At 38.5% G+C, this 27460-nt stretch overlaps 1 protein-coding gene across 3 annotated transcripts in view; it reads left to right on the plus strand.

Annotated features, from left to right (window-relative positions):
- Positions 1 to 27460, plus strand: part of LOC115441436 (adenylate cyclase type 6) — a 270780-nt gene that overhangs the window by 178576 nt on the left and 64744 nt on the right. For all 3 annotated transcript variants that reach the window (XM_030166222.2, XM_030166221.2, XM_030166223.2), the window contains exon 6: positions 5529 to 5677. In XM_030166222.2, the coding sequence (XP_030022082.1) occupies positions 5529 to 5677 (149 nt within the window). The remainder of the gene's footprint in view (positions 1 to 5528; positions 5678 to 27460) is intronic.

The raw sequence follows: 27460 nt of genomic DNA on the forward strand, positions 1-27460 counted from the left end.
TCACCTCTCCTAGTAGTAGTTAAGCGCTATCACTAAACAGGAAAAATGATGCAAAAAACTTTAAAATACAAACTACCACAAGCCCTTTTTCACCTTGAACAGATGTTAAATACACAGCTAATTATTCAAAACTATAAAGTCTTAACACACACAAACAGCATTCATATTTCGTGCCAGCACAATGATGACGACAATCACTGTCTCTCTCTGGTCTGTATGAATTAAAACTTCCCAAATACTCATGTTCCTTGCAATAAAGACGATTTCTTCACCTCCCATTAAAATTATTTTATCAGTTTGTGAAATCGTAATAGACAGAGGTATATATCATACATTTGTATCACTGTGTATTTAGCTGGCGACTTGGCTTTGGTCCAAAGTGGACGATCGATAACAACCCACAGTCCACGTGTGCCTTCGGCCTAAACCGTATCAGTGGTGGACAAAATCATCAGAAATATTGCATAAGTTTTTAAGTTTTTCTCTTAAAACTTATTTATACCTGTATATAAAAAAGCAACATGTCCTTTGCAATAGATTAATCTTTAGCAATCCTTTCGAAATGGGAATCTTGGAGTTGTATTCTTCATTAACCAACACCTAGCTCTTATGATAGTATCGGAAATACAACGTATTGACTAATCGCTCCTATGGCCTATTTCAATAACCGATCCCAATCTTAATCTTAGACCCCGAGAATAAACCAAACGAAATAAGTAATTTGTAAGCATGTTTGAAAACTTTATTTTGATTATTCCATTTTCTCGATCGATAAGATCGATTGGGGTCGTTTATTAAAATCGGCGGTAATTCAAGAGGGAAGCATACGAAAGAGCTACTGATGCGCATGCACTCCTGATATTCTCTCAACAATAACCGCCAGCGATGTTATATCGTGCGGCGAGTTGTTGCCAAATGTCGCGTTTTGGCGGAAGCGGCGGCACCGTGTTCTTCGCAATGAACAGCCCGCCGTTAATATGGCTCATTAGAAAGATAGATCGTAGTATAATGTTATTACTTATTTAATTTCAAATATTCATTAATGTTCAATAACTACTCATCTATGAAACCTTCCCGTAACACTTACCAGGCAAGCATAAAGACCTAATTAGTGAACAACTGCTTGCATGCGTGATGACCACGATTTAATCACAAGTGTTGTGTAATTAGCGCCCCTTCAAGTACTATACTTGCTGCATTAATTATACTCAACAACTGTACCGTGCTCCACTCACCTCTGGGCCGGACCGACGCTGCCCGGCCGACTATTTGCACTGCGCGATCCATCTTAATTCACATTAGCTGTTTGAATCTACTAACACAAAACACACAGTCGTTTCTGTGTGAGCCCTACGGCTAATCCTTTATGAGGATGTACGGCGTGCCCAGAGAGAAGAACTTAAAGGTTTGAAATTATATTTTAAGGTGATATTTTAGTAATTAAAAGGGCTTGTATGGTTTAAATGTTTAAAAGACTTACCACCGATGTCCTTAATAGCGTAAGTCGTGATGTAACTAATTTACCGTTTGCTAATTTTACGATATGCTGCCTGGTTTGAACAGCTAGACCACTAGCGCGAAATTCGGCGCGACTACACCGTTTTACCCCCACCATACACAAATACAGAAATCCGCTGCCAACACTGCGGTCATATCTTTCGGGCTAGAATCGGTCTGATAAGTCACCAGCGTAGGTGTATATCGTACCTCGCATCTTCTACGAACGCTACTTAATCATCTCTCGTAGATGTCAATTACCAATGATGATGATGATGATATGACATGAAAGTGCAGTCCAACGCCGATCAATTGACTGCTACTAAATCAATATAACAAAAACGAAACGATTTTGTAAAATGTTCAAGTTCTTACCAATCACAAATAATTTCCTTAACTTGAGATACCAGCTCCAAAGACTTATATTTCTGCCATACTTTATGTCGGTTTGTGTAACCCTCACTCGTGAGCGGGAGCGCGTCGTATCCGGGCTTTGAGGGCGAAGGTGATAATAAAATAACATCATATGTTCCGCTGATAAACGGCCCGGTGATATATACAGCGCCCTCGACCCGCCGACCTCAGGGCTGTCAACTCATCGGGGCCTTCGAGAAACTGTTATATAGTGACACCGTGTCGTGAATTTTGAAAATATATTAAGGGATGCATTGCATCTGCTTCTTACGAGTATGACGTGGGTTAGTAATGCCTGTTTAGACTTCGAACTTCAGACATCAGCTTGTCTACCTGTAAAGGTATTATTACTAAATATGGAAGATAAATGCGCGCGACCTGCACTATTACACTTTCGGTTTGCAAACGCGAGAACTATAAAAACATTCTGTGCCTAGCACCTGTGAAAGCTGCTCAAAATATATGGAGATTTAAACTTTTATTATGTTTGGGCAGCCCTCGCCGGCGCCATTGTGCGGCGCTGCGGGAACTGGGAGCACAATGCGCGTCTCCCGTGACGTTATCGGTCACCATCGACAACCGCTTTGTCGTGCCCATAACGATATCAAAGGGTCTGTGGTTTTAGCGCGAGCAAGAATTATGCACGAGAAATAGACACCACGAGCCACGGATCGGGTGAAGCCACATGCAAATGCACCGCCGGGAACGATTTATCGATTCCGTCATGTTTGCTTTCCATATAACATCACACTAGTATTAACTGTTATGGTGCTATAATATATTATGTATAAATAATAATAAATGAATATTTAACTATTCGCATCTTAGCATACATAATATTATTATTTTTATTTATTGTGCTTTTAATTATATAAAATCCGATGGGTTGGCATGTCCTTATGGATAAAACCCAGAAATAAATATAGATCAAAAAGTATATAATATATTTAATTAACTAATTAATATTGAAATGTAAAAATAAGTTCAACAATTTGTATTGCCTGATCCAAGACATCACCTTGTTCTACATAAATTACACAATTTTATTTAAAAAGTAATTCGTTTTCATTAACTGCCCCATAATATGCTATAAACGCTATAATATACACTGCACTATACTTACATCTTTATGCGCAAATCATAAAATTATGATGTAATATTTAATAATGATGTTATTACGTCGTTGAATGGTTGTGTTCGGCACGGGCGGACGGTATTGTCCGCGGGATGGGACCGGACGACAATGACGTGGAACTCGACGGGCGGACAAAGCCTTCATGTGAGTGTAAAGCATTGCTCTATTACACGCACATGTAAGGCTGAGAGCATGATCGGATTATGCGAGTTCACTGCACGCGAGATTTTATCTAAAGACACGGTGTTACAGCCGTCTTCACAAACAATACTATGAGGACGCATAGTGTCGGCAATTTCATTCTTTTGGGCTTTGTGTAGCTTTTTTTCTGAGAGGCAACTGAAATAAGTGTTATTTCAATATTAGTCAATCGCAGCGCCTCATGCCTGCGCACTGCAAAAACTGTCATGACATTTGCAGTGCAGTGCATTGCAGACTTATAACATTCCTTATGTCTTAGCTAAATAACTTTTATGAATATATTATAATAGGGGCCTAGGTTTATATTGCGTTAGCTCTTGTGACTCGTTCCCATTCACATTAGACACTTGTTTCACCGCCGCCTAGGAAACGTATAACATATATTAATTATTTATTTATTTTATTTATTTAGCACTTCATATACATAAGTATACCGGCGGACTATGGCAAGAGCTATCAGAAATATATAATTCTCGCTGAGAGATGCTCGCGCGGCGGTCTGTACACTCGCCGAGAGACTCCCAGCCGACATTCGATACAACATTGCGAGTAATCGTTCGTAGCACTTATACTCTCGCTGTAGCCCACCAACAAAACGTTCGGGACTATACAGCCGCTCGCCGATGCTCGCTAACTCGTTTCAAGATTTCGCCGACGGTGGGACAGGAGCCTTAGCGTATCATTAAACCACGGAACAAAAAAAAATGTATATCATAAAACTGACTTGAACTAAGTGACATGCGATGGACAAATATTTGTGGACCTCGCAAACATTATTTTTTTTAAGGAATTCCCCAGCATTTGGCCTCGAGTCTATTTATGTACAAATTTCCCATGAATTATGAAATTATAAATAAAAGTTTCGATATTCTTGAAATTACGAAACCGCAAGTCTAGAATCTAAATATAAACTATGAAATGTTAACAGTCCGATGGTCGACCAGTTTTCCATAAAGTTACAAACATCAATGTACTTGAATAGAGTAAGTATCGCGGGCAGCGGTCGCCGGGCGCGGCTCGCGCACATGTTCCCGCCCCGCGGGACAGAGCGTAAGCTGCAAAGTAGAATATCATCCCACAACTCGGGAGAAATATTAAAACCGGTCGATGTTTTCCATACTAACTTTAAGTCAACTGAATATTAAATGTTATTACGGAATTATAAATTATACTAGGTCCATACTGACTTCGTTATGTAATTTTTTTTTAACTAGATAGCAAATTAACTTATTTGTTGGTCTCGTGACCGATTAAATGTAAAAAATACACTACTTTTTTATATTTAACGCTATATAGTACTTTACCGAGCTAGGACCAATGTTAATGTTCCAATGTGTGTGTACGCGTCCGTTGTTAATCACATTAATGTGGTGAAGGAGGAAACACGGCTGCGTATTTATTTGTTCGATCACATTAATCAGTAGGAAACTCTTGCGGGCAACTTTGGACAGGCCCTTCTGACGCAGCCAATACTTTTGTGCTCTAAGGATATAATAGAATAACTTTCAACTTCCAACCCCCAATAACATACCTTTGCTAATAGCCAACGAGTCAGTGGATCACCTGGTAGTGAGTAGTCACCGCATTCATACACAATACTAGAGGAATCATTAGTCTTAAGCTACATAAAAACAACTTTTGCTCCAATGTATCAATTGTGTCTCGAGTCTCGACCGAACCATTATTATAATCGGTTCTCGTGCTAAATACGTGGGATACCCACGTGGGCGATTTAATTGTAAAAGCTCATTAGTTTCGGATAAGCCACCTCGACATCTCGGTCACCTCCGAGACAAACTGGATGATGCCCCTGCGGAGGATACGTTAAAGGTGCGAACTGGGGGATAAAGAGCGCGGAAAGCGAGTGTCGAAAACGCGTGTAAATGTCGAAGATTAATTTTATAATTCCCGTTTTTATTTGAATGAGGTATGTTACTTGTTACAATCTCTGAGTACCCCAAATTGTAAACGTAAGCTTTCGAGGACCTTTCTATATAATATTATTTCCATCATATCCCAAGTCTATATGCCAATATATTAACGCTTATGTAAGTATGCCTTCAGGACTTTGCCGTAATACTATTGTACTGACGCCACAGAGCTTCCGTCACGTAACATCGGCCACGTACTGCCATACAAATACATTCTGTTCACACCAGACGATACGTGATACGTCACATTATTTGCATCGAAATTGAAATTCCTTTTTAACAATACCTTCTCAACGTGGAGCCTGTTAGAAGGTTAAGCGCTGGTCGCTAAGGGTGCGCGCTTGTTGCAGAAGCAGGCGCGGAAGGTGGGTTGGGCGCCGGCGGAGGCGGAAGCGACGAGGAGGGTGACGGGCGCGTCAGCTGCTGGCGGCGCTGTCTCAACGCGTGCCCGCCGAAGGTGCGCGCGCTCTGCGACTCCAACCGATTCGACAACTTGCATGTAAGTCAATTTTAATTACACTTCGGTCATCGACGAAACACCGTTGGATAAACATAAATAGTAATCAGAAACTAGATAATTGTATAACCATTACCAGTGTTTAGAAAAAGTCTACTCGTTGCTCGTAGAGCCTCAATCCACAAATCTCCCTTTTTGCCATGATAATGTTTTGTAACATACATTTTGATTTTTTAACTATTCTAAAAGTAATTTTTAAAGATGTTCTTCGTGTCTTGTGTCTAAATGTATCACATATAATATAATAAATGAGGTTATTAATTATCTGATTCAACATTGCAAGTTTTATCGGTACAATATAAACATTACTTTAAATTTATAGATTCAGGATATGTAAATGAGTACGCTCCGTCCCATAAAAAGTTTTAAACGATTTTTGTTCTTAGCGTGTCCCGCGCTAAGAGGTTAATCCGATTAAGGCGTTTCAAGAGTCTATGAACACTGCCTAGCTTTAGATTAAAAAATCATAAAATGTCTAACAAAGGACGTTTAGTTAGCAGAACTTAGATATTGCTACATTACAAATACCTCAAAAAATATTTAGCAATGTAAAACCAAAATTTTAAATTAAAGAATTTTCCGGATGTTTCATATTTAAAGATTTCGCTGGACAGTTGTATGTACTAGTTTGTATAGGATGCGTCACACAGAGCCGTTTGGCGAAACCATAAAGGTTTTCATTTTAAGTTTAAGAACATTTTTTTGTACAGTTTCTCGTTAAAAAGAATTATCAAACAGAATCAATTAACTATTTAAAAAATAGAATATGTTTACATTCGTTGTAAATTTTGTGATACTTTTAAAATATGTACGTAGTTTTTTAGAAGGTGGATGCCATATAAAAGACGTCATCTACTGAACCCTTTAGAGTACCAAAAGGTAATTTACATGAGAACATATTATGTGCATCGAAAAGCATAGCTAATGTGAACAAACCAAAAAAATATTATATTTTGGCAATCGCATAATGTCTTATGCCTCCTCCGCTTTGGCACTTAGAGCCCCGCTCCGCTCGCCACGCATGCCGCGACATCGTACCTAAGCGTGCAGATTTGTGCGGCGCAATCTAATTTAATTACGCGTTAATATTTGGTAGACAATTTAATCGCTGTTAAAAGCGGTGCGATGCCCCGGATTAATCTGTTTGCCCCCGTCCCACCCCGCTGCTCCCGCGCCCGCATCGGCGCTCGCTGACGCACTGCTAAGTAAATTTAATGTCCTAAAAAATGTATAATGTGTTCAACTTGCAGCATTAATGGATTTTCTATGATGGATCTGTACTTCTATTGACAAAAACAAACGTTTTGTATTTTTTTTTTGTTTATAATAGAGCCTCGCTTTTGTTCATTTTGTTTAAAATGAGAATGGGATGTGCCACAGGAACCAGACCTGATCTTCCGCGTGGTGTCCGAGAAGGGTACCCAATTTTATCATTTTAACTCTTGTTTCTTTTGATCAATTCACCAGAGTTCCATCCATAAGTTTTATTGTAAACAGTCATTATAAAACCCTGCTGCTATCAAAAAATGTCTATGTTAACAGATATCTTCAAATTAAACGTAACACAAAGGAAAACAAATCATAAAGAGATATTCTACAACACGCATCCTTTGTGACAATATTACAATCCCCTTTTGTAAAGACGCGTTCACATAATGATATCTTTTGAATATGAGTTTTAGAGGGAATAAAGCCAGCATGTCAGGGCGCGACAAGGCGCCGCGCGCGGGCTCAGCTGCGTGTAATTTCGGCACCTCGCACGGGCCCAAGCAACGTATTGTATGATTGAGTTTTGTTTGTGTGATGCCCCTCTCCTCGCCACTCCTTTCCCCTCCCCTCGCACGCCTGAAGTGGGTTCCACACCTTCCAAACTCATCAATCTTGGCGCGCACTCCAACATACTTCTGTTATTGAAATACACATTTAATTTATAAGTTTTTCTTCGACGCCTTTTTCGCTTTCAGTCACCCTTTTTAGTCAGCGGTAAAGGAAAATTATTTCTTCACAAAGAATAATATTATCCCTGTATTGTGACAGTGTAGTGCACGCTTATATTTTTTTCGATCTTGACTACTGTTCTCTTCCAAAATATTTGGAAATACAGCTACTTCATTGCCTTCCATTACGGACTAATTTTAATATAAAGGCAACATATGAGTAGCACTGCATGACAGTAACAGTACGTTACCACTTGATATCAGTTTAAACTAGCTCATTTGTGAATATGTACATTGTGTTTGCATATGGAAATAGTACAAACCAGAAGTCTTTCCGCGCTGCCTGTTAGCAGAAATAAATAAATTGTATTAAACATTCCTCCACATCAAAACTCATAAGATTATGACACTTTAAAGATGTCGAATAAACCTAATTAATCCATGCATACATAATCAGTTCCTCAAGTGGTTTCCCACCGCGCGGCGCACTCCTTGAGTTGACGATCGCGGCCGGTGCCGGCGCCGAGCTTAGCCAACAGCTGTAACCACTACCCTAAGTGCAGATTAGTTTACATAGCAAATAATCGATGTTGCCGCTGATTAGAACTCAATATAGATCAATATCGTCTGGTTTAATTTTCATAAGAAAATATGAACCGTGTATAAACTGTTCTACGAAGATTTATCCACCATGTAGGCTTGACGCGGGTTGGTAGAGTTTAAATGTGCAATTCTTATGGTAAACATCGAGGATGCAAATGTTCTTAATTTTGACCCTTTATCACTTAGTATGTGACATCCTTATAGTCATGTCGTATCTATGTAGAGCTTTAACAATCAAGCAAAAATACATAAAACACAGATGTCTACATTTTGTCAAAAGTCTGCAACGACTTATACTCATTTACGCTATAATGCAAGTGAACCGCGAGTGCATGCTTCTCAGCTGACATTATATGTCCGGAAAAATATGGTATAGAATTAAAATACCGAAGTAAAAAACATTGCGATAAATGGCGGCGCTCGTTGGGTTGTATGAATGAACCGCCACTGGAGCGGTTTCTAGTAAAACGCATAACAAACATTGAGTTTCTCATTACGGCGCCGCCTCGCGCCGCTCCCCGCCGGTTTATAATGAAAAGTGTATTGTTTGCGCGCCCAATTGTGTTTGCCGTCAATATTTGCGCGGGCCGAGCCTATGAGCGCGAGCGGCCCGAGCCGGCCGCCCCGAGCGCTGCCGATAAGGACTGACGCACTCTGGGGGTACACTGCACAGGACCAAGCGGGACAGCGAACCTCTAGGATATACATTACTAACAGAACAGACTATTGATAATTAAGTAAATACAGCATACATGTTTCTTTGCACGTTTCATTATATTCAGCAAATCTCTATAAAACATAGAAGCTATAAAAAATTATACTGCGCGCGTAGCACAATTTACATGTTTTAAATGTATTTACCTTAGATATCAGACTGTGTGAATCTCCAGACCGCGTAGACAGAGTGCGTAGCTCCTAAAGCGGTTGAGCGCTAATTATTGTGTATGGAGCCGTCTCCAGAGACGATTGATTGGTTCCCGCGCAAACAGCGCACGTCAAAGAGCTTTTTATCTCGCTAATTCCTAATTTTACCGCGCAAAGCTCGCCAGACTTGGACTTGAAATATTGTTCACACATCAGTTGTGAAATAAAACGTCTGATTGTCCGGTAACAAAACTTCTCATTCCTCTTCAAGTACTAAATCTTTGATGCTGGATATTATGATTAAATGTGTTAACGAGTTCTCCTAGCCGAGGCACCTGCTTGTTGCTTCACCAAGTTGCTTAAAGAAATATGTTTCCGGAAGGATCTATTATATCTATCTACACATATTCAAAAAGCATTTATGTGCAGCTGTAAAAATATCCTGTCAGATGAACCGTATCTTTTATAAATAGCGTAGTATTTACCATAATTCCAAGCCCACAAGATTCTAAGTGTTTCGCGGTTAATATAAATAGTTCAGACAGCGTCCAAGATCCCGTTTAATAATAAAACTTATAAGTTATAACTAAGCAACTGTTGATAAAGTTGTAATTAAGTTTTAAAACATGACTGCCGCTCCCGGCGCCGTCTGCAGCTTGTCTGTCGTTATAATTTCATTAAGGATTTTAATCAACGCTTTCCTTAACTAATTCGCGTAGTGAATGAGTTAATTGCACGTTTAGATCTGTCGTTAAGTACATTTTCACGTACAGGGGTTCAGAGTTTAGTACAGAATGTAGACATAACTCTGCTCGGACTTAACTGCATATTTAAAGAATAGATACGACCACGTTGAATTGCTCGCTCGTCTACTTAAAACAATATTTGATTGAGTTGACTGCTGAATGCTTGTAGACGCTATTTGCGCAGAGTAAACTGTACCACGACAACAGTCACCACGAATTCACATGAAGCCGATGACATCTTCAATACCAAAATAAAATAAAATAAATTCAAAAACAAAAGTATTAAAGGTGAATTTGATACAAATATAATAAGATCTTGTTTTCATTAACAAACATATAATGGATTGATATTATTAAAAAATATAAAATGGAATACTATTACTAAAATACTTTTACTATAAGGAAAACTACAAACAAATCTAATATGAACTACATGCAAGCAGAATGTTTAACGGCCATTAATGGCTGCTGTACTAATCGAAAGTTCCCTCCGAATACGATTGAGAGCAAACATTATACCTCCAACTCATCTAGTATTAATAGCTTTGCATCTGTTTGTGCAAGACATGTACTTATCTACGATTTGTATCAAAGGATGATGTATTCACAGCTGTGTGTAGGAGTGCTTGAGAACATCCCAAAACTAATTTTATTTCAAGCGTTTGAGAAATTATACATATAAACTCACGTCTTAACGCCGGTGTAGAAGGCAGAAGTCAAACGGGTAGGAGCCAAGTTTGCGTAATTTGTTTCCGCGCCATTTAAGGTTAGGTGTAGCCTTATAAGATACGTATATTCTAACAGTCTTATTCGTAACAAAACTCATATAGAAGGTATAAACTTCTAATAGTCAAAACGTACTATAAGTTCATAATTGTTTGTTCATAATGTCGCCGTTTCATAGAAAAAAATTAATATAAATTAATAAATTACCATGTTTTGTCTCTGGAAACAGACAATAAAAAACATCTTTTCAAGGAAATTTGTCAACGCAGTAAACAAATTACAGATTTTTGTCTCTTAAACAAAACATATAATATAAATCTATTTCTAGAAGAGAATCTGTTCTTGAAAACTGTTTTTTTAGTATGCAACAATCATAAACTACCTAAGTTCCACCTCACGAGACCACCGAAACCTAATTGCAGTTAATACTTGCATTCCTGGTGATGTGCCACAATCGTTACGGCGCAGCTGCAACTCCCCGCGTATGAATAATATTTATAACAATGTCATAATTGTTAGATGCATATTAATTCCGTTCGTTGAATTAATTTAAAAATAATAACACTGAACAGACGTGTCATGGAACCTCCGCATCATTAGAAGAAATATCAATAACATAATACCGCACGCGTAGCAAAGTGTAGGTACATGTTTATACACATGTCATATCAATAACACGTTTTTAAATTCGCCATTAGCATATTACTAAAATTTCTTATAAAAATATTTATTAATATTTGGAATTATGAAATTTACAAATGCTTGAGAATTCTATAAAGAAATTCGCCAATATTATTTATTCTCTAAGGAGCGATTCACAAGGGCAGAGCATGTGTTTGGCATACGCGAGTACTACAAAATTAATAATACTACGACAAAACATCGAAATAAAACAATTATACAATTTCAAGAAATTTTATAATTGTTAAATGTAGATAGATATTGTAATTCAGACTTTTCGCACGACCGATACCTCAGTCCACCGCGTAACTATGAAAGCTTCAAAGTACTCGAAACGTTGGAGGAAAGTCATGATAGAAAAAAACCGCGACAAAGGTCTCAAAGGCAAAAGACTAAGGTTATTTACTGATTTAAATGTCACAAAGCCCAAGTAGTATTATATCGAATACTGTATGTCCTAATTAAGAAAAACCAAGATATATCAAAAATATACATAGCCGGACCCGAAGCTACACTACGATCGAAATGAACGTAACTATTAGTCAAACTTGGTTTCACCGTCGTTAAGTAAGATGATTAGAGTCTAAAGCCGCGCGCGGACGCTATGCTACCGGCAGTAATCCGTTCGCAATCGGAATTAAACCGTACAGAACCAGAAATCGAAAAAGTCGTTCGTTTGCTTACACACGCTTAAATGGTAACTTCTTTTTGTAGCCCTTTAGAAAGGGTACCCGAATGATTAGGATAATCTTTCTGATGGGGTAATCCTATCGTTATTTTAAGGTTACCAATATCACTTCCATCGAGGGCTTATACAATTAATAAGACTTTCTTTTTGATGAAATGAACACTCAAAAAACTGGCTATGTGCGAATCAGGCCAGATATAATTTGAAAGATACCGTAGTCTTAGAATAACAATAAAAATATCTAAAACGATTTATTGCTAAACCAAACACTTAATTGGGTTTTCGACAAATTTTTCCATAATTTCGTAATAAAATCAAAAATTTCCATAAATCCGCATTAATGCCCATTGTAAAGAACACCCTATGAATTGATAAGCAAAATGAGTGGGTGTGTCTTATCAAAACTACACATGTTTATCTATACCGGTTGCTACAAAGAACTGCAAAATAAAAAAGGGTAAAGAGCCGCCGAATGGTATCGTCTAAGTGAGAATTGCAACGACGCGACGCGACACTGTGCGGGGCTTCTCTTCTCTGACCTCTACCGTATATCCTTTTGTTTCATGTTGTCCCCCGCTGCAATGGACTCTGTCATACATTATGCTTACACAGTTTATGATACACACACTCACGCCTCTTATCACTGCAGGGGTAGGCAGAGACGCAACTGGTGCTCCCACTTTTCGCCACACAAATTCCATCCCATAATGTGATAGGGGACTGGCCTATTAACATATTAGGCACAAGTTGTAGATCTCGGGCTGATACGGAGTAGAAAAATCCAATATCGCAGCCCGACCCAGGGCTCCAACCCGAGACCGCAGCACTGCACTCGCGCCGAAATACCACCACGCCACCGAGTTTGAGATAGTTTTTCTATAAATTGTATGAAATTACATGGTTAAATGAAAAATATTTTTATTTTTTTATAAAAACTGACGCAGTGGTTAGTATCTTCAGCTATTTACTCGATAGTGAGGCACCAGCGTGAAGGCACTGTGGTGTCCCGCTTGAAAACGGACAACGTCGACATTTTAGCTACATAAATAAGAGATACCATATTGAAAATTTAAGTGACGCAGAAGTTTAAAAAATTCGATGAAAATGGATGTAGTAAGTTGTCATTGATAATAATAAAAGTAATCCATAAGTCAACATTTACCAACTATACATATTAAAAATTCAAGATTTTTAGACCTCATAGAGTTCTTTTAACTGACTTCAAAAGAAGGCGATTGTTTATTCATCGTATTATTATTTCGTATTTGTTTAGCGACAGTTTTTTTACCCCGTGGCCTGATTCGAATGATTATTTTTTATTGGAATTCGTAAAGCTTCGAAAAGTTCCCATTTTTCATTTTAGTTTAAACTTTGTGGTATAAGTAGTATGATTTGTTATTTTTTTTTATAACAAATCATACTACTACAACATAGTCCAATGTTTATAAAAAATATTCATCAATAAACATGCGCAATTCGCGAAACAACTGCACATAATCATCTCTTACTCCGAGGCTGCCGTGGCGCCACGTGTGGTAAAGCTTCACAATAGAGGTTCTAACGCGGCGGATCTCTAATGTTGTTGTCAACAGGTTGGCTCGTCGTGTCGGGCCCGAAATGGGTTAACTGTCTGTACAGAGTTACTACTTTTGCATATTTACGGCCGCGTCGGTAAATGTTATTATACCGTCGTTTTGTTGGAGCTCGCCTGTGTACTACAGTTCGTTAGGTTTTTATAATAAGGGTTTTATGTAAATGTAAATAGATTTTATTAGAGTATAATGTTGTCGCCACCATATGGTCGGTTTAGTGGCAGTATGTAAGAGGAGTATGGGAGGTACCGGTTCCATATTCAAGAAACACTTTGTGTAGATTTTAGTAACTTTGTCAAATATTAAGTTCCTCCGGTTAAGCTTACGCACAAGTCTTAATATTAAGAAAATCATGCTTATGGAGGAACACATAAGTAAGCCTAACATTACAGAACGGATTATGTGTCTATCCAATATCATCCCAAACTTTCACATTTATCATTTTAGTAGGATTTACAAGACCTACATAACATAGTAGGTAATATTATAAGGATAAATGAAATACCCCAATTAATGTCTAATGAAGATGTGGTGCGCACTCGTATTCATATTAAGTAACGTAGAAAGGAGTTCTCAGTGGCCCCAGTGCGATGTACACAGAATCAGTAGGAATAGTGTGACGAGCGGTTGTCGGCCGAGAACCCAGTCCAGTTCCTTTCATGACAGACGCTTGTGTCGAGTTATGTTTTCATCTAAAAGGTTATTCGGCTGACCGTGAGCGGACACACGTTATAACAATACAGACGATGGCAAACACACCGCATTGATGTAAGTGTGAGTGTGAGTGTAATTCATCTTTGATCCCCATGACAGCCTATCCACTGTTTGGCGGATTCCGTGACTGCGAGAAGTAACACCGCAGCTACACTGAGACAAACTTCGTAGAACCAATGGCCCCTCATACTTGAAACTTACGATACAACCAATATATTTACATGGAAAAAGGCTTAGTATTACGCTATTGAAAATCTTATTTATATTTCGATTCGGCAAAGATATCAGTTATTAGTTCCCTGAAATTCTTAGAAATAGCAATAGGATTCCCTCCAGCCCGAATCACGATGATCATGGGACGGAAATGGGCTCGGCAAACCGTAATATTGATAGAAGCATGACTGTACTTTATAGAATACGGCCATGACCTTGGTTACGAACAAAATAAATGTAATTGAATATTCGTACCCATGAAATATATTTTGTTTTCCGTGAAAGGTATGCCTGCGAGGTGATTAAAATCTATATAATAATACCTACGTGTATACCTTTTCCCGAGCCGACTTCATTCACTGCGTTAGAACGGCGTCAAAGAAAAGTAATAACATAATAGACCAGCAATAAAATGCATTACAGAAATTAAAATAAATATAAAAGTCTACACAATGCCTCACTCGCCCTCACTACACCCACGCCTTTTGTGTTCACTCAGAGAATTATTAAATTTGTACCGCGGTACAAACGCTTCAATTTCTTTGTAAATAAATATAGGTAGGTATACGAAATAAATAATATTAAAGTGTTTGTCTGTGTTGTCGAAATGAACGAGATTTCTAATCTCATTAAATGATTGTTTGGACGTTACTTAAAGGTTAATCTCTGGAACGACAAACTTTCTGGAAGAAGTAGTTTGGAAGAGTGAGTGTTTTCGAATTACTTCTACACATATATTACTATACTTGATGTAAACTTTGATAATGTTACGTTCTGGTTTCCGTTAGACTAGGACGACACTATGATAGATTACAGTTCTAAGAACGTTCTATTGTCGCAACAATAAGCGCAAAAAGAGAGTTAACAAAATCCTAAGTGCGATCAACGTTTAGTCGCATTGGAAGACCCAATTTCCATTGAAGCGACGCGTGACAAGTGCCGTGAGAAAGTTGACAAAACAGCCGGGAGCGACACCCCCCCCCCCCCGCCGCCGCTCCCCGCGTCTACCCCCCGCATCCTTCTCGTAAAGTTGTGGAGTTTGGGAGCGGCGGCGGGCTTTCCAGATAAACGTCGCTTTGTAATCGCTAAATGTACCGAGCGGTGCCTCGGCCGGGCCGATGGCAAATTGGAACAAAAAACTTTTGCGTGTATGATACTGTTTGGGAGAAGATGATTTCACGGTACACGGACTGAGACGTTGCGACGTAGTCTCGTATCTTGTGTCCGGCTGGTTGCACGCCTTCGCCTGATTACGCCTAGCAGGAAACTATTTTATGTCGGCTTTAAAAACATTACTTTACGTGACAGATCCCATTTACTGAGTATTAATGAGATTAATATTGTATAACTGTATTCTTTTTTGTACAGGTCCACATAGGTTTTTTTATATGACGAACCTCATACATTATAGTATAATATAAATATTATTATGTCTTCAACGTGTTTCTCTCATTTACGATATTCTTCGCCACGATTAGTGCTAAAACGTGGTAATTTTTATCCTTATTAAGATATTTTTGTAAAGCGCTTAAGGGCGGCCATTATTGCGATATGACCCTCAATATGTTATTCTATAGTTCTGATGTGGAGAAAGCGGTACTATCTCATCAGCATACGCAAGTGGTATGGCTTCCGCGGAGCAATGATTTAGAAGTAATGACGCGCCGAGACAACGACCGAAATAGAAGTACCGCGCATGTCGCCGGCGTGGGGCCGACACACCAACGAATTATACAGCTAACTGCCAAATCATACACCAATAGCGAAGGGTCCCTGTAATCCGATGCCTGTCGGCTTCCCTTTATGTAGAATCTAATTATTATTAAAACGATTTGCAGACCGCTTTCATGCATATATGTTGAATATGGTTCCCTTTCGGAAAATTTCACTTTTCGCCACTGTACATACACATTCAAAATACTTAGGACGTCTTCAAATAAGCCCGCTCAGTACACGATGGCAGTGAAAAAAATGTGTATAAAGTAATCACGCGCAACCGCAGCGTGGCCACCGCGGCGCTTTATAACTACATAACAATTGATACAAGATAAACGCAATAAAGAAAAAAAAAATACTCTTAATGACATTGAAGGCGCGCAGCAGCACTGCTGTAATGGCGCTCTTTTCTTTCTATAGACTTTCTTTACAGCGCGACTGCAAGCCTGCACCCACGCTCCGTTTAATAATATAAATTCTAACTACTTTTTAGAAAATCTCTATCCTGCAAGTACATCTTGATAATAATAATTTATAAGAAATTGTCACTGATTACAATTTTATTACTACAATTTCCACAGAAATCAGAATATATAGAATGCTATTATAAATAAAACCATCCAAATCTGAATACATTGAAATTCTATAACATACCCGCTCTTAAAGTGTTTAATTCTACGAAATAAATACGTAAGACTCCTACGGCGTAGCTAATACACTGCCTACGTATTACGGATAGAAATAAACTATATGAATATGCAAATCAATCATGAATTACATTCATTTAATAATGATTATATTTAGTAACGTAAATAGTGCAGTAAATATTTAAAAAACTGATTTTATTATTTTCCTATTTATTTCAATTTAAAATATTCAAAGTCGTGACTAATTAAAAGGTATGCACGAGAGTGCAAACATTTTCCACTGTTACATAACTTCAAACGATGTGACAAAAAAGGACACGTAGCAAATATCGCTACCAATTCCCGGTAGCGCTACGGCTACGACGCTACGAGAAGAGCGGCGAGCCGTGCAACAGGCGCCGTAGCACCGGCGACGCTTGTTAGCGCGCGCGCCGGAGCGGAACGTGCATGATTCGATACAGCTCGGCACCGTTCCCCACATCTGCACGCCATTCCGCCCCGTCCCGCCCCTCGCCGCTCCGCTCCGCCGTGTGCGAGCCACCGTGCACTAAGGGACTATCATATTACATCCCGGATGCTCATATTTGCTCGAGTTGCGAATCTTAATTGCCGCTTTAATTGCACTAAGATGCACGTATTTGTATCTAGTCAGCGATATATTTTGATATCGCAATTATAAATTATTTATATTTAATAGAAACTTGTGTCGGAAAAATACCTTGTGACAATAATTAAAAAGTTTTTTTTGTTTCTTGTAGGTTTCAATCCAAACTCGTGTTATAAACGGAAAAACTTAAGCTATGGAAAAATAAATAATTTATTCACCTGTATAAACTGCATCGTATATTCGAATTCGCGTCATTATAAATTTATCCCAATAGAAAGGCTTGGATATTTAAAAAAATTTACGAAATATACATCGCATCGAATTCACGAGGATGACAAATAATGCATGTAAAAGCCTAGGGCGCAACTTTAAATGTTACCGAGAAATGCGAGGCAACAAACTGAAAAATGTTTAAAAAGTAAATGGCTCGTCAGTGGTAAACCCATCGCTCAAGGCAATTACGATCATGACTGGCGTGTAAGTTCGCTTCACTCGGAGCATCGCAGGCTGCAGTCGGCGTCGGTTAAAAGACACCGCACGCTACGTTCGTCATTGACCTGTCTGCTCACATTGGACTCGAGGCCGGCGGAAAGGCGAAGGCACGACATTTAGAAATTCAACTGTTCTTGATATGTTAAATGCCAATCAAATATGCAATAGCGTGACCACAGTCCACCCTTGTTTACGACGAAAAGCTTTAAATTCAATCGACAAGGAGCCCTCGTGGCCGGCGCTACTTCCGCTTCAGCGCTCTCGCGATGTTGAGCTTCAGAGGCATTCTGCGCTTTGTGAGTGATTACTTAATTTACTTAATGTGCTGTTATATTATTAATTGTGAATCGAGTAAAAACTACCATTAGTGAAATTATTTTAAAAATAATTATTCTTTATTTAAATTGAAGTTGTCATCTCTTTTTAAAATATTAATAATAGAAGGAAATCTAAATTATAAGACATCTTGATTGGTGACAAAGTTAAACGATAATTAAAGTTAAACTTCTTTTATAACATTAATAGCTGACCTGACAGACGTTGTTTTTGTTTTCGCGGAGAAAGTATCTTATGACTACCGCCCGTATTATTGTCACCGTGCGTTACGATGGCGTACAGGCGACCGCCGGGCCGAGTCCCTAACCTATATACAATGCACGGCATACCAACTAAAACTCCGCGGTGGCCCTCTTCGGATTTTTCTGATGGTGTCCAAGTCGTCGTCCGCAGCCGCCCCTGCGCGGTGCCGTGTCCTACGGCGGTGGGGGGAAGGGCCTCAGAATTAATATTTTCGATAAGATTTCTTTAATTTTTTAAAATTTTCTATTGTTTCGTCAAACTTCCTTAATTTTTTTTCATAAGAACCTCCTGACAATAATTAACACAACAACAACTAGCGAATAATTAGCGAAATTGTTCCATCCGTTTACACGTGGTGCAATGACCAAGGGGAATAGAATTTTTTATATAGATTAATAAACTGATCTGCTTTATTTATTTGAAATAATTTTAATTCTCTATCTCATTATGAAAATTTGCTCTAATAAAATAACAAAACAAAACTGATGCGTTAATTAACAATGAGCCTTAATAATATAACACAATAACTGGTTATATTCACACTGCCGTAGCCGCAAATGAGTTATTAGCAGTTGTTAGTGATTAATAAACCGCTTCAAACTTCACTGAAATGGCACTTCGTGAAATTGGTTTATTGTTTCGCTGATGTAGTGTTAATTATGTTGTTGAAAGCGTGATTTTGTGACGGTTATTACAATTGTATTACATTATCTAATAAATATTAATTGTGGAATGCATTTGTAAAATATTTATATTTTTTCATTCAATTTAGCATTATTAGTTGCGGTCGTTAAATATATAATGACTAATATGGGAGTTAACAAAATATGTTGATTTTATTCATTACCGCATCACAGTATTTGTAGTGTATCTTGGCCTAATCATAGCTGTCATGAAGATATGCATGCATCGGACATTAGATAAAAACAAATGAAGTGAATATATGTCAATGTGAATGTTTGACTAGGTACAAATTTACTAAACATGAGTTTCGCAAGGCTTTGCCAAACCATGAATTTACGATAACCGCAAAAGAATATTGTAGGATTACACAATAGTTGTCATATGAATACTTAGTTTAGTAGGACAAATAAAAAAAAAATCTGCAACCCAGAATAAGGCTATATTATGTATTAAATTAATGTTTATTACTGTTATATTACATTTATGCTGTTTCAAACTAATTATGCTCTTTGTTTTGCTTCGTTTTATATTTGCACGATAAGTTACCACATAGTTAATGATATTCAAAGAGTATATGTACGTCATAGGTTTACTAACGAATCAAATGAAAAAAGTGTTCCCTCACAAACATAATGTTCATGATTTATATCTTATTACACTGTTATGTCGTGAGAAAACTAATGACATATTGCAACCAGTATCAACAAAATACAGTTGGTGTTTGTCATTTAGGTGCAAAGTGTATGCAATCGTCACAATAGGTATCATTGTGATCCTCCAACTCGCGAATACTTATCGCATATCAACATCTTCATTATATTAAAAATCACTGCATATAATAGAAAACACAAATTTAATCCACAATTTGTCTTAATAATAATCTATATATATTATAATGAATCCCTACTTCCCTTGGTCACGCCATCACGCGTGAACGGCTGGACCGACTTCAATATTTTTTTTTGTTGTGTTTGTTATTTTCGGGAGAAGGTTCTTATGAAAGAAAAAATTCAAAAAATTGCGCGGAAAATTTAAGAAAATTCAACGAAAATATTATTTTATATAACTGTCAATTGTTTGAAATAACCTAGGAAATAACTGTCAGCGATTGACAGAATGCGCGCAGCAAATTCATAGTTTAGACGGGACAACGTCTGTCGGGTCAACTAGTAACAATTATTTGTAAACATTTTAAATACTGTTAGGTATTTTCTCGCAGCTTTCTATACAAGTCCGAACTTCGTTGATATGATTTTCAGCTCAGCCACTCAGAACTTTAGATCTAATATCAAAACTGCAGAGGTGAGTGACGCATTCGGTTGTAATAATCCGTGCTCCGTCCACGTGACAAAGAGCCGGCTGTCTTGACGCGGACAATAGCGCCGGCGCTGGTCGAGGCACTTTAATTAACCAGAACTCGCTGCTATCGTGGGCCACGGGCTCCGGCTCGACAGCAGCTAGTCCGTTGCATCTGCTGCAAATTACGAGATATTGTGGTTGGCGCCTAAATTACCCGCCGCGGATCTGTCGCTCTATTACTTGCGTCGACGAGACGTCAAGATTTCAATTTCACATTTTAAAATTGAAATATTCGTAATATTTAAATATAGTATTTATTTAGAAGAAAATCATATTTGATACCTAGATTATAATATATAAACATTGAACACAATAAACATTCTACTTGAAGTTTCGCAAACTTATTTAATTAGTTCACAACATTACTAATTAAGAGGTAGTGCTTGGTTTTTTTCTTCAGAGGGCTATATGGGTGTGTTTGACAAATGTGTTGCAATAAATCTGTTAAGTATTGTCAGGAGGCGTTCTTCATCATAAGATATTGCAATATGCACTACGCGCGGCTGTCGGCTGCATGGTTTATAAGCTTCGTGCATCATACAATAGTACAATGGAGGAAGATATACGTGGCTTTATTTAGAATATTTTAACACGAGCTGATTGCCGCATTAGTAATATTTACTACAACTGACAATTGACACTTGGGATATTAGATTAAAAGTGATGAATATGGTCATATTGCCGGCTCACCCTTATAAGATATCGAATTTCATAATGAATAAGTGCTGAATTCATAGTTGCAATGTTCTCTTATTAGAATATTACCATACACGCCGCTTAACAGCAGAAATACATTGCGGTGGTTACTCGGACCCTTGCATACTACAGAGTACAGGAGGTCAACAATAACTTTCATTCTGTAACATCCACACATGTTTCCCATTTATAATAATAATAATAATATCAGCCCTGTATTATATACTTGCCCACTGCTGAGCACGGGCCTCCTCTACTACAGAGAGGGATTAGGCCTTAGTCCACCACGCTGGCCTAGTGCGGATTGGTAGACTTCACACACCTTCGAAATTCCTATAGAGAACTTCTCAGATGTGCAGGTTTCCTCACGATGTTTTCCTTCACCGTTAAAGCGAACGATAAATTCACAAAGAATACACACATGATTTTAGAAAAGTCAGAGGTGTGTGCCCTTGGGTTTTGAACCTGCGAACATTCGCTTTCGCAGTCCGTTCCACACCCAACTAGGCTATCGCCGCTTATCAGAGGAAACTAATATGAATAAAACAAATATTTAGTACCAAATTCATTCTAACTTTATATTTTCCAATTATAAATTTAATGTATCGCCGGTCCGATACTGCATGATGCATATTCCACACATGACGGCATAATGCCCGGGTGTGCTAATCAGGCGGAAACTAATTCCCAGGGTAATCCCGGAGCTCAGGGGACGCGTCCGCCGCCGGGACCGGGCCAAGCATTACGCAGCAAATGGTTACTCTACAATTACATATGTGGCTGATTGTGTCATTTTACCAAAGTTAATTGATGCACAACCGGTGCATTATTGTAAATATATTATTTACATGCTCGTCGGGAGGAATGTCTGGAGGTGTCCATGTGGCATCCAAGATTCCACAATTTTAGTATTCATGACGAAATAAGGAGCGAGTCTATCGCCGTTTTAATAGCTTTCATCTAAAATCCTGCAGAACACAGTTACGTACAAGCTACATTAGAACTTCGTCAGTCTGATGTAAATGAATAATACATGTTTTAATTCAGTTCGGCAATTATTAAAATTTAAATATAAATATTAAACTCAGTAATTTTGGAGATATTACTGACCCGAAGGAGCTTACGAAAATTAACGATCCAAAATGAATTGGGAAAATTCTTCAAAACGTAAAGTTACAATCAAAGGGAAAAGTTGTAAAAACATTTCTTTAAAAAGTTTTTAACACAAAAGACTTTTTCGATTGTTTAGCGGCGGCTACATTTTGACTAAAAGGTCTTTAGATGGGCTTGCGATGGCGGCGGGTCGAGGGCAGGAATGATTGTTGTCACTCGACATTGTTTTATATCTCTAGTGCCGCTGAATAATTGATACGCAGATACATTGATGACGTTTCATTTTGTGTATTCGCCGGCGGTATTAGACCGCAAACAGGCTGAATCCGTGACGAGCGAGTGATCTGTCTGGTGGTTGTTTAGTTGCATCAAAAATATTATATCTTATGTTATTTTGTTATAGTATAAAACCAATATTTTATATTACATAGAGCTATGTCCGCTACTTCCTCCACGTTTTTTCTTTCTCATATTTTTAAATCTATCCCATTATGCAGAGAAAATATTTGATGTTTTGTATTTTCCTTTGTAATGGATAATCTCAAAAACTATTTCACCGGTAATGATTTCTTGTGTTTACGCGAATCTTAGACATCGAATTAAAACATTTTTATTTTATTTTATCGCGGTTCATTCACTATTCGTAAACTCCATCACCTCTGAGTGCGAATGGGCGTTGAAGCAGGCGGAGGCGCGAGTAAAGCTAAGTTTTCGTGATTATGAATTCACGCATCAACAGCTCAGTCCGACAACACATACAGATTGATGATTCAGTTAAATTCCGCGCGTGTTTCGCTGGGAATGTAGTTTCGAACGCGAATTAGCACGACTTACCGCGTCGCATTCCGCGCGTGTGCCAGCGCTGACGCGCGGCTCGACGATCTGCGAGTGACGAGTGACGACCCCACGTCGCATCCACACCTCAATGGATTTGGATTTTTAATACTACCGACTGACGTCACCATAAAGTTACTGGATAGATGGTTGTTTTGAATATTAAATTAAAACCTTGTGATTCTAACTTGATCTCGATATATGGACAATTTTTTCTTTGGGACCATAAATGGAGTGACTGGAGAACGCTGCACTGGGACCACTATAACATCGAGTGATGAAAAAAATCTTTTTAATATGATGAGAAATGTAGGAGTGATCGCTCCTTTTTGTCGTAAATTATAATTGTTCACACCGTTTAGTATTAAATATAATTGTTGAATTGCACCGACATTGTGTAAAAAGCTTTCGACGCGTAAATTAATTTCCGGTGCGAACAGTGAACGCGTGTGACGCGCGTCGCGTCGGTCAATCAGCTTCACATTATTTTTTTGCGGGGTGAAACGCATTATGGTGTTATAAAAAAAAACAACAACAACAATAGACACGAGGAAGTCGCCACGCGAACACAGCGCGTTTAATATGAGCGCACTTTAACTGAAAATACGATACGAAATGAACCATAATATTGTAAAAGAACCCGGAGCCGGGGTGACCGGCCGCGGGCGGCGCTCGTTTTTGTCCCGGTGATAAACTTTCGCGAACTTTGAAGATGTTTCCGTCGCCCTTCCTGTCGACAACCACTTACGTAAAAATAGAGCGCGCGCTCCACAGCTCTTGTATACTAGACAGCGTTTGAAGAGTGAATATTATGTGACGTATAACATGTTCGATTACTTTGATTAATACACTGTCGAGAGTAGCAACGTACTTCCACGTTCAGTATATTACTCGCACTGTATTAGAACTACCATCTATTGCAGAGTAGTCATACAGCCAAGATAAAAAATGATTGCATATTAAACTAGTCAGAAGTAAGGTCAGCCTAGTAAACAACATGACGGATGGTCAAGAAAGAAGTTTGCAAATTTGATTCCACTGCCGAGGCGCTTCCGACACTTCCAATTTATGCATGAATTTATTATTAATTCGCACTCACACAGTTTAACAGCTTCGAGAACTACTTACAAACTACTAAAGCGATCCAGTTGTGTACAAGCAGCACATTCCCTACACAGCAGTAGACACTAAATTGACAGGCTATTGAACACGGTCGAACACTCTCAGCTTGTGAGTACGCGTGTATTCACGCGTCAATAGCTGACCGCCACTGTAGAGGCAGGTGCGAGCCCCACGCCGCGCACAAACACGAGCGCACTGCTAATGCACGCGTTTCTCTAAGGTCTCCACTCCATTTATTTAATGTTTCCGCTGCGAGGTTCATTGGCTGTCCGGAATAGAACATATGAGGGCTATTTAACTGAATTTCATACGTTTACGCTATCACCCCTGAAAAGCTTTATAACTGAATGTATTGTAGGACTCGCACCCATTCATGGAGAGCCCGTTTAATGAGACGTCCTTGTCTACTATAACTGCCGCTATTTTTTTTACACTCGCTTATTTTGATTGATGATGAAATCCGGTTTGTTCACTACACTTCGAAAAGCTATTATGTAAATCCCTCACATTCACGTATATAAAGGCACAAGACGTTATACTGGCAAAAATAACTCTAAAACAATTCTCATCTCAAAACATGTCGAGAACAAAAATCTGTTAATTTACTTCCAATAAATTTCATTAACGCCATCATTATCGTGTTTCAATCAGAACAAGGCTATTGTATGGGGAATACAAAGCATTTTTCCTAATGGAAACAATTAATACTGTTGTAGTCTCCACGGTCCGCTCGCTTTCCAACGAATTACCCGCGATGAAGGGGCGGCGAGGAACGCGGGGAGAGGAGCGGGACAGGGCGAGGCCGAGATGTCGAGAATGTGAAGAAGTGAAAATTAATTGTGTTATAGACTCGTCTTGTACTCTCGGACCAGCCCGCTTTAAAACCTAAGAATAGGGACTCTTATAGGAAGGCGGATGTTCAGGACCCTTTCACGTTAAAACAATGGTACTACCTCGGTAAGGAATCGACCAATGTAACTGATTTATTTACTGGTGGTAAATCTTTTATATGTGAATCCTCCTAGGTAGGAACCAGCGCAATGTCCATTTCTGCCGCTAAGCAGTAGTGTGTAGTCTCTGTTGTGTACCGGTTACAAGGACACTGTAGCCAGTGTAACTACTGGACATAATAAGACTTAACACCTCATGTCTCAGGATGGCGAGCGCAGTGGAATACCAAACAATACTTTGTAATTCGAGGTGTTGGATGGTATTTCTACGGCCTATGGGCGATCGTATCGCTTACCATCAAGCGCACGGCAAACTCGTCTCGTCATTCAAAGCAATAATAAAAAGAAATAGTAAACAATTAGGTCAAAGCCGTGGCCCTACCACTTTGGAAACATCCCACGCCAGGCTCTTGTCGAGCAAGTGTCGGCCCGAACTCCCGCATCAGTAACCTGGTGATATGTCTCCATCAACCGTTACGCATACGACTCGCCTACAGCTCAGAACTATAGTTACTATTTATCAGAACTGAAGAGAAAACAGTTGATTTATCTTATGTTTGTTTGTAAATAGATAAAATTAATACAATTTTTTTCTTCTCTAATAGGAAACTCCGTAAGCCCTAAAAGCTCATTTTATCCTGGGAATTAAATTAGAATCAGCCTTGATGTAGATGGAGCCGCGAGCAAAAGCTAGTGGCATCTAAAATACTATTCTATGACATTATTAAGCTTTAATTTATATTTAAATAGCTTATAATTTTAATTATCGCTTAATAGAGATTTATGAATTTAAGCGCTCACTTACCTTTACAAAGGTAGATATTTTAATAAAACATGTTTCTAATTTTTTTGGTTCCTTTGCAAATAGCTTCAAAGCTTTCATATCGAGATCTGAAGAGAATCGCCGGGCCCGCGGGCTTCAGTCCACAAGGTACGCAGTTAATTAACCTGTACCAATATTATAAATGCAAAAGTGAGTTTGTCTGTTTGTCGCGTTTACAAACCTGTCTGGCTAAACATTAGCATCGCGGATAAACGCAAGGTAGTGCACATATATTTTCAAAGCAAATTTATATGGATTTAAATACTAATAGGTTATCTTTGTTGCTCCAACGTAATCCGAATAGTTGTGAATAGAATCGGTATCATCGAACAGTCAACGCGTTCAGACGGCATGGCGATATTTTGTTCTCTCATGAATAGTTCCTCTTCTGTTTTGCTTTTATTTTCTGTTATTTATTCTTCTGAGAGCATTATTGGATACTGACGATAGCAAACAAATTAGGCACGCGTCTTTCGTAACAAAAAAAATCTATTTTATGAATAACGATCGAATTCAGTTCTAGAACCGAAATCTCTTTAAAGTAATTCACTTAATTTATCTTCAGAATTACCTAAACTATAACGATTCTTGCGGCAAAAGAGTATATTAAGTATCTCACTTGAGTAGTGACGCGACGAGCCGCGCGCCCGACTTCTTGCAGACCTAGATGAATGGGGCAATCAGTTAGCGGCCACGGCGTCCGCACTACTATCGAATAAGAACTTAATGCTACACGCTTGCATATTCATACACGGCATGATGAGGGACCGCCATGCATAGAAATTCACGGAGCCTTTAACTACGTTTTGGAGTTAATTACTAAGTGTTATAGCCTCAATGAATCCACCTGTGCAATGTGCATAATATAAAATGCGACAAATGAATTCATAGATTTTTGTACAGGAGTGCTCCGTCCGGGGCCAGACGGGTCATTAAATAGTGAACAAAGCGTCTCACGCCTCTAAGACGCTACATTAAGTTTCTCAACAAAAACTTCGTAGAAAACCAAATAATACAACAGAGTCAACCCTTTTGTTGAAATTATTCGACAAATTGGATATTGTTCGATCTTCTTTGATTCCGCAAAGCCGCTCCCTGTCTGCACATTTCAATAAATGGAATAGACAGAGACTCTTATTATCTCGATTGAACTAATTTGTTTACTACAGGTCTACTAATTTTAATAAAAAAAAAAAGCATTCGTTTTTGCAATAAAAAATGAATGATTTCTATAATATCAGCACGAGCTTGTACAATATAAAAGTAAAATATAAAATAAGCGCCACTTTCAGGGCCGTTACAAACTAAGAAAATCTCATAGAGAAACTTGCAAAAGTTTAATGCTTCATATTGCACATACAATTTCCTGCAAAAATGGT

This window comes from Manduca sexta, chromosome 27, assembly GCF_014839805.1.
Source record: "Manduca sexta isolate Smith_Timp_Sample1 chromosome 27, JHU_Msex_v1.0, whole genome shotgun sequence".
NCBI lineage: Eukaryota > Metazoa > Arthropoda > Insecta > Lepidoptera > Sphingidae > Manduca > Manduca sexta.